The sequence below is a fragment of the Hyposmocoma kahamanoa genome, unplaced genomic scaffold, assembly GCF_003589595.1.
Source record: "Hyposmocoma kahamanoa isolate Upper Pololo Valley unplaced genomic scaffold, ASM358959v1 63, whole genome shotgun sequence".
In the NCBI taxonomy this organism is placed as follows: Eukaryota; Metazoa; Arthropoda; class Insecta; order Lepidoptera; family Cosmopterigidae; genus Hyposmocoma; species Hyposmocoma kahamanoa.
In genome coordinates, this window is record NW_020653851.1 from 16356983 (window position 1) to 16366619 (window position 9637).

General features: G+C 37.1%; 1 protein-coding gene across 2 annotated transcripts in view; it reads right to left on the bottom strand.

Moving 5' to 3' along the window:
- Positions 1-321: 321 nt before the first annotated feature.
- The window catches only part of LOC113230019 (integrator complex subunit 6), a 23144-nt gene continuing 13828 nt past the window's right edge, over positions 322-9637 (bottom strand). The window contains exons 8-16 of one of the 2 annotated variants that reach the window (XM_026463744.1): positions 8955-9185; positions 7049-7243; positions 4940-5149; positions 4339-4539; positions 3694-4050; positions 3293-3410; positions 2700-2884; positions 1701-1830; positions 322-1418 (exon numbers count right to left, since the gene is read on the bottom strand). In XM_026463744.1, coding sequence (XP_026319529.1) covers positions 1192-1418; positions 1701-1830; positions 2700-2884; positions 3293-3410; positions 3694-4050; positions 4339-4539; positions 4940-5149; positions 7049-7243; positions 8955-9185 — 1854 coding nt within the window. In that variant the 3' untranslated portion in view covers positions 322-1191. The remainder of the gene's footprint in view (positions 1419-1700; positions 1831-2699; positions 2885-3292; positions 3411-3693; positions 4051-4338; positions 4540-4939; positions 5150-7048; positions 7244-8954; positions 9186-9637) is intronic. The other variant, XM_026463745.1, reaches the window with a different exon arrangement.

Below are 9637 nucleotides of genomic sequence, written 5' to 3' on the forward strand. Positions count from 1 at the left end.
TATGACGGCTCGGATTGAAGCTCGCTTCCAATTGACCCAAATTTGCTTGGATTACGGCTACTTAAAACAATCTCATATCATATCCTAACAGGATAATAACTAATGAAACACATTTTAAAAATCCAATAAGGATCATAATTTATTTATGAAAAAGGTACCTATAATACACTTTACAATTGACCCAACGATTATCAGTGCAGGGGGCGCCACGGTATATCGACGTCATAAAACATTATGTATTAAATTTAAAAATAAATCTTAAACTGGTTTGGAAATGACATGTTCAAGACATTTCGTAAATGGTTTTCGTTATATTCAATCTTATTAAAAATTGATTCAATTTCCAATATTGCATTGAGAAACAACGTTCAATAAGGTGTTTTATAACAATCATAATTTCATACCGTGAAGATTACACCACACTGAAAAGCGCTTCAACCGATGCATTAATGCATGCTTAAAGTACATTATTTTCATTGGTAATAATACTACATGCTATATTTACAGTGATATTTACAATCTCTGTAATTACACAGTATTACTGTCATCTTGTATGAACTAAGACACTCGTTTTATAAAACATTCTAAATACATATTGCTTTGTTTTCAAATACCATAATCACTACGCACACAAAATGACAGAGAAAACTGGTCCATTTTGATCAACACTCTTAATGACATTTGTTGGTCAAATAAACTATGGTGTCAATATGCGCAGACGCAAACTTGTCAGGAGATTTGATGTCAAACTTAGCTCCTAACAAACAAATCTTTTGGCGTTTGCGCAATAAACACAAATTCGATTCATGTGATTGGTCACTGCTTACAATTTAAATGCCTATTTTCAAGGACAAAGAAACATGTCAAGACATTCACAAAGAAACATAAGACTAGGGAAGCGTTATTTAATCTACTAGTATTTGTAGCCTTTGATACCAAAGAGATCATAAAATTCATTGTTTTTAGGCGGATAGCGTTCTTCATTTTATTAATCTCTTTGTAATACAAGGCAAGTATCGGATTAACTATGAAACGTTAGACACAATTTTTGTAAGATAAATCTTAGGTGAATTTAAAATTAAAGGAGCACTGTGTACCTGACCGATCGGCGCACTTGTTTTGTTTTAGTTTTCCATGCACCCGTGGCAAACCACTTTATGTGGAGAACGTCCACGGAATGCGTGGTGACCACTAGCTATGATTATTAGTTCCACTGTACACAGAATTGGCCACCCGCTTTATACCGACAGAGGCACTGCTTCCATTCTTCTCTAGCCCTGCTAAAAAGTCTTCTAGAAGTTTCGCAAGGGCTTTCCTTTTGAACCTCAACGATTCATTGATCACATCGCGAATCACTTCTTTTTTAATGTCCACACCCCCTTGCAATTGTTTTAAATGTTCGAACAATTTCGTGAAATCTGCAAAAAAAGACTCGTTTAGACTACAAATTAAATGATATTCACAAAAAATTACAAAAATTTTGTGTATATTGTGGTATTATCATTATTCTTTTTCGAAATTGCCTATCATGTCTTATTACTTCATCCCCAAAAGTGTGGCGTTTATAATTAATAATGAAATAATAATAATAATTTCCGCTGACAATACTAGAGTTTGTTCAATACGACACAAATTCATCTAATTTTAGATTTAAACACAAGGAACTAAAGGAGTAAATTAATAAACAAACAATAACTTACCTTTCCCGGGCCGACGGACAGCTCTATACACTTCGGAGCGCACGTTAAGGTTGTGTTTTCGGATATCGGCTAGCTCCTTTCGCGTCAGCTGCGGTGGTAGTGCTATTTGCGGCGGCTCCGGTTTCTCGACCTAAAAAGAGAAAAGGTTAGTTAAATGTTTCTTTGAAGAGTTATGAAAGTATTTTTTCCGCCGTACTCACCACACAAGCGTGGTAATGACATAGTAAAATAAAGAGTACCATGGTAACTCCGTACAAAGTAACAGCGCAGCTGTATGTGAGTGCGACTGGCACGCGCCATGTACGGACGCATACATTCACATAATAATGAAAGGCGTGTTGGGATGACCAGTGTTATGCAACGCAAGTGCATCGCGAGATTATGCGAATATATACGTCGTACACGGCGCGCGACGGGCTCTCACAAATACAAGCCACGGTGCTACCATAGTAGAATAAAACAAGCAAGGTAACTCCGTGCAAAATAATAGCGCGGCTTGTATATGTAAAGCTTTGTTAAATGTTTCTTTGAAGAGTTAAGAAAAGTTTTTTTTCCGCCGTAGACACCACAGAAGCGTGATAATGACATAGTAAAATAAGAGAACCATGATAACTCCGTACAAAGTAACAGCGCAGCTGTATGTGTGTGCGACTGGTGCGTGCCATGTACGCACGCACACATTCGTATAATAATGTAGGCGCATTGGGACGACCAGCGTCATGCAACGCAAGTGCATCGCAAGATTATGCGAATGTGTGCGTCCATGCACGGCGCGCGGCGAGTGTGCACGCATACTAGTTGCGCTGCTATGTTTGTATGAAGTTACTATACTTCTCTTATTATATTACGGTTATCGTCTCTGCAATACTAAAGCATGTCAAATCACTATAAAATTAATAACTTCTCTGAAAATACAAAATTAGCTAGTTAATTTTTATTGTTTTGTTATTTAAGAAGCTATTATTTTGTTTATTGGTCTCTAGTAACTAGTATTAATACCCTTGTAATAACCTTCCGTTTCCTCTTCCTGCCCCTAGCATTGGAGTTATTCTCCGCGGCGATGCCCTGCAAGATGGCATTGATCTGCAACTCCTGTGAATCGTGTGGCGCGGGCGCCGGTAGCGGCAGCTCCGGTGGAGGAGAGGGAGACCGCGGCATCTTGCTACCCATCGTCGTGTAAGCGTCTGCAAGTTTGTAGGTTATTGAGGTTATTTATTTGGAATACAACGTAATATTTTCTCAATTGTGCTTGGAAATGTTTGCATTACTTTAAAGAAAAGAGCCCACAAATTTCACATTTATGGAGCGTGTAACTCTTTGCTAAAATAAATATACTAATCATCCGTTTTAGATAAGAAATGAAACTATTTTTCCGGATTAAAATCGCGTATATTTGTTTTTTCAAACAAATCCACGTTTCTGGCACTTTACAGGTCCCATGGTCACGGTTGACGTTTTGGAAAAATAAATATACGAGATTTAAATCCGGAAAAATAGTTTCATTTCGTATGTGTAACAATTGCGAAAACCTAAGAACTTGATAATCCGTTTTATAGTCATTATTTACACGCCAATAAATAAAAAATACATACCTCCGTTGAGAAACGGTTTGACGACGGGTGGTAAGTTTGGTGGTGCGACGGCAGGAGTAGAGATCGGTGGCGTTGGAGGTCCGCTGACGGGGCCACCAGTATCCACCGTTGGAGGCTCCTTTAACGTGATTGTTTAGTGAGATAACATTTTATACCAATTTCGTATATTTATTAACCCTTTGCAATATAATGATTATTTTTTTAATTTGTGCTCTTTTTATTGTTCCAACCGCTTCAGTATGCGCAACGCATCCCTTGTCTTTTCAGTTGAAACAATTCCCTTCTTTCAAGCTTTTTATTTTTGACCAATTTTTTGGTAGGATAGATTTAGTATTTAACAAAATTGAAACCTCAAATCAAACCCATCGCAACTTGTATACATGAAGAAAATTCTAGGTTACCTCGGGTGGTCTTCCGGAAGGCAAGTCGGAGGGCGCAGGCGCGAGAGGAGAAGCTGGTCGTCGGGTGGTGACCGGTGACTGTGGCGCGGCGGGTGAAGCGGGAGGCGATGGCGACAGCGGGGCCATTGGTGCTATTGGCGATATTGGCGCCAATGGTGGTGGTGTACGGACGACTGGTGTTGGTGGCGCCGGCGATGATGGCCGCCGTGCCGTCACGTGAAGTGGCAATGGCCCTGCCTTGCGCTTCGGCGGGGCCGCCCGGGGACTCTCTGACCCTCGCTTGCCGCCTACACCCCCTCCGGCCGAACTTCGGATGGTGCCGAGTGGATCTATGTCCGCTTCGTCGACCATCATGCGCTGAAAATAAAAATTTTAATCGTTGTTTTTTTTCTGGATTATTACATTACATTATTTGTATCTAAGCTAATAGAAATACTTATTGTGTAACTTGCCACCATAATGCGTTAGTCATTTCTTTTAAGAGTTTCCAGTTTCAATTCATCAGAGATTACATAGTCATAAGACAGCATCTACTCATATCAGGTTAAACAACTACAGGCAAAATACTTGTTTGAAATATTCCGTCAAAACTTGATTTTTCAGTGTTCTAAAGTTTATATACAAAGCCAAATTACCCTTTTTTACCTTGTCTATCTTGAAGGGATTGCCGAACATGTGCTGTCGGACGGGCTGGGACTCAATCTCACGCAGTTGCGGCGTCATACGCTTGAGGTACTCCTGATAGTTGCCCATTTGGGCTACTGGCATTGAGTGAACACTGTCTTCGTCTACGAGTCTTGTATGCGCTAGTGAAGGCTGAAGGAAGTTCGCGCGCATGCGGACCACCTGGAAAATACACGTTTATAATTATGAATAATAACTTTTACAACTTATATCAGAATAATTCTATAAATACGACACACGTGGAAACTAAAAACTACAACTCAACTAAAACAACTTATAATAGTATTTCGTACATTTAAATTTTATCAGACAATTGTCATAGAAACTTAGAAAGTCGCAAAAAGGACAAACAAATATACCTATTATATTCCTTTTATAAATTGTGAAAATCCGAGAACGCACGAAAGCATGCTCGGCTCAAAGCGCAGCAAAAATTGCCGATTTCTACGAAGACTGCGTTTTAAATTACTTATTTAGTAGTTGTAGATTAGTAATTTACGTTCTTTTTTAACACTATAACGGCACAAAGAAATAAATATAGTAACCAAATATATTTTCTCACCTGATCTAAAAGATCCCGCCTTTGAATATCGAAAGGATTCCTATAAGTGTGAGTTTGAGTCTTATGCCTGCCCCGTGAAAGACCTACGACGAAGCCACCAAACTCGTTAAGTTGGTCGCGAAGGGCCGAGAACTTGTCTTGCAGACTCGGATGCGTTGTTAGATCTTTCTTGAGTGGAGAACGAGGCATAACTCGGACACTTTCTGCTGCCTGGAATTATATATTATAAATAAATAATAATAAATAAATATTAGACAACATCACATACATTGCTCTGATTCCAAAACAAGTAACTAAAGCACTTTTTATAATACCGTTCCGCGGCAATGTAAATTGAGCCTTATGTTAACATATCCATGCCGCTTCGTCGAAATAACGCTATTGATTGATGAAGCACAGTTGCTTCGTTCTGGTTTGGTAGACAAATAGTCTATCTTAGGTCGTGATAAAGAGCTAATAGCTGATGCAGGCTTTTCCGTACCAGTCGTATAATATACTTATAATACATTTTAAACTGTTCGTTTCTAGATCCTCTAGAACCAAAGCCAGCAACAGTCTCCTTCTGTCAGAAGGAACCCATTCACATTAGGCCACAAGCAACAAAAAAAACGTTCCAAATTTAAAATAAACAAAATTTATGGTATTCATTCTAAAAATAAATGCAAATTGAAATAATTATAATTATTATAAAACTGTCAAGATAGTGTTAAAAAACTAAATCGAAATGTCATAGGTACTGTTAATTAGGCACACCTTATAATAGTAACCATATTATCAAAACCCAAGATTAAGGCAAATTTCGCGTTTTACGGAAACAGGCGACTGTACTTATTACTACTACTTAGGCGATACTCTTCCATCCACATGTAAAATAATAATAATTTCTTTATTTCTTCCACATTGACACTTGAATTTCACAACGTATCAAAGAAATGTAACTATTTGAATGTGGAAGACTGATGCCCAAACTAGGTAAACCTTTGTTTTGATACACCAGACAAGAGGTGTTGCTATGTTGGATGCAGAAAGCAGTCCATTACACCATATCACACACTTTCTTCCGGTAAAATATCAACCTTATATCTAAACAGTTAAGTTAAACTTTTAATTAATTACGATGTTCTGATACCGCAATGTTATCAAGAATAATGGCAGATTAGTCAAAAATAGAAAATCACAGCCTAATATTTACTGAATATAAACCTTATGTCTAACCGATAAGGTATATTTTAATAGCATCAACCAAAGAGTCAGAAAATAATGATGTCAAATATATTACAAGGAAGTAGGTTAACAATGCAATCATCAACTTCCGTAAAACTCGAGTAGCCCGACTTAAACCAATAGCACTGTACAAGTATAGTCGTGTGAATAAGCAAGCAAAAATACTATATGGTATGTTACCATCCAAACTAAAATTATAAATGCGAAAATAATTGTCTGCCGGCCTAATTACATTTTCATGCCTAAACCGCTGAACCAATTTAGATGACTTTTGGTTTGGAGATATATGGCACCTAGGAGAATGACATAGGCTTTTTGTCTCAAAAATAAATCTTAAAAGGGTAAAATAGGGGATGAAAGATTGCATAGAAAACCAATAAAACGAACAAAATTACACACCTGGACACATAATTTTCGAACTACTTTGCATTTTCAGTATTAAAAGGCCTGGTTAAAAAATGTTACTTTGATCAAAGTGTTACTAATTTTGAATATGGTATACTAAACGTCATTTCCATAGATTATCGTTACTGAAAAATCTTTATTTGTATCACTGATACTCAATAAACAATATTTTTGTACTTTAGAGCTTTAAGGTTAAAAATCAAGGTGGCTGCAATTATATAATCACTGTTTTGTAGAAAAGGCCAAAGCCCCATTTCGAAAAAAATTTTAGGGGTGTAAATACTTACATCCTATTTTAAATTTACTTTTTGGTTTAAATTAAGTTAAGGTTTTAAAATTAAGTTTAAAACAGGACATAAATATTTCAGAACAGAATATAATAATATGCCACCAAGTGACTGTATATGAAGTGGATATACCAAAAGTGTACGCAGTTTAAAACCTTTCACATAATATAATAATTTAGATATAAATTCTCACTTTCTGATTGTTAGCACTATTGGATTTATTGATGACGTCAGCACAAAGCTTTTCAAACTCAATCTTGGCTTGGTTCTTCAGTCTTTTCAAATAGTTGAGCACGGAGAAGCTGAGTGAGTTATCCTGCGTGTCGGGAATCAAGCTCTGGACCAATGGAGCGGAGGCGCCCATCTTCGCTAGCGCTCTTCGTAGAGGCTGGAATTTTAATTATAAAAAACATAACAATATAAAATATTGCATATTAACCAATGTACATTAGTCAAGCTAACAAACAAGGCAATTCTTTATACCGTATGTAAGGTATAAATAAATATTTTTCCATCCAGCATTATGCAGTTATCATATTAACAAAACAGCGTCAATCAATAGTAAAAGGAACCCTCATACACAATTACCATCAGTTAGTTTTTGGTCCACATTAATAATATTGCCAAGATGGCCTGTTCTGGGTTCGATTCCCGTTAAGACCAATTTGGGAAATGAACTTTTCTAAATTGGATCTGGTCTGGGTGTTCCGGGTAGTGCCCCGGAGTGAATACAATCGCTCTGTTACTCAAAGTACAGGGAATTCCCTTAAGACCAGGCAATCGGTGTGGTTGTCTGAGATAATTCATTAATCCAACAACTCATTCATTAGTGGAAGAATACATACAAATGGAATAAAAGTTGCCAGTAGCAAAATAACCATATTTTTACTGTGCCCAATCAAACATTCTCCACACAAACATATTGGAGGTATCTATATACCGCCAATCTGTTTTTAGTTTTTAGGCGATCCTAATTATGACTGTATTCATTATTTAAGATCACAACATTAGCTTTAATTTGCATTATCCTTGTGGAGCATCAGAAGATATTCTACAACATATGACTCATATTAATCTATCCAAACATTCAAAAATTCCTTTATACACGTCAACACGGGTATAAAGAATATACATGTGTTGACACATTAACATAAGGGTCAGGTATTAATGTATTTGCATAATTATTAAGTATTATTTGCATATTTTCCTTAATAAATTAAAACTGCTTTACAATTATGTACTTATTAAATAAATATTAGACAACATCACATACGTTACTGTGATCCCAAAGTAAGTAGCTAAAGCACTCGTGTTATGGAAATCGGCGGTAACACAAACACCTAAACCCGAGACAATACAGAAAAGTTAGTTTTCTACACTGACCCGGCCGGGGATCGAACCCGGGACCTCAGAGATGGCGACACCATGAGAACCGGTGTGCAAGTCATTCGACCACGGAAGCCATCCTAAAAAAATTACTATTTATGGTATCCCGAACTATTATTTAAAATATACTGAAAACAATTTGTTTCTGATCACTTGAAATTCATACACATTCACAGGTTAGTATTTTGAACTGCACTACGGAAAGAAGATAAAACATCAAACCCAAAAATGCCGAATAGTTTTTACACAATATAACTGAAATCCCAGCATTTTTCGACACCGACATTTCAGATATTAGAATTCTAAAACGATAAGCATATCAAATTCTCTTTCGTATGAATATTCATTGAGCATTGTTAAGCTGCCGCGTGACCCCAGCAAATGTAAAAACAGCGTTGGATATTGAACTCGGTCCTTTAGCAGCAGTAGAGGTCCTTATGAGAGTTCGTCCAGGGAACACTGCGACTTTACCTATTTCTACCGCCAAGTATCATTACTGCTTTCCAGTTTTAAAAGGTAAGGGCGTTGGTGAAATACATGCACATGGGACTTGTCAATTTATCTCTGTGTGTCAGGCGCAATGGTAGTGCCCATAAGATCTTTGCTATTTAAAGCACTGAGTGGCGCTGTAACTGGTATAGACAGGCGTGTCTCTTAGCACCATGCGCATGACTTGTCCATCCGGTCACTTGATGTTATAAAAAAAAACTTACCGCAACATAGTAAGAAGGCATTCTATCCAAATACTGTTGAAAGGCCATCTTCCAATCCGGTGTGGGTTTGCATCTATGCACTTTAAATAAATCATCCAGCAGAGGTAGGAGTACTGGATAGTTGTACGGGAGAACGAACAAGTTGACGCAAGTGAGGTTCGTTGAGGCTTTGAGGTAGCCGAATGGGTGGCTTACTTCGGTGTTCTTGCATCCACTATTTGCTACAAAAACCTGAAAATTAAATTAATAAAACCTGAACGCATGTTCCACGTACAAAGCACTTTGTTCATACAGTTATTGAAATTCATAAGTGCGTGTAGAAATTGAAATCTTATATGTTTCTTCGGCAACGAATCAGCCGTGACCATTGAACCTGTAAAGGGCCCGAAACGTTGGTTCGTTCGAAATGACAATAACATGCGATCTAGATCTGAAAAAGTGTTCATTTCCAATGCCTGTAGAGTTAACTGAATAATAAACATAGGAATATTTTAATGTCATATAAAATCATTATATAAGGTTGCCCTAAATGTCTACCATTGCTACTAGACCACAAGGACGCCTGTTGTACATTAGCTTAGTCTGTGATACTTGCATTACTTTTCAGTGTTGTAATTGTAATTTTGAATGTGCAGTAAATAATATTTCATTCATTATATTATATTATATATTATGTATTATGT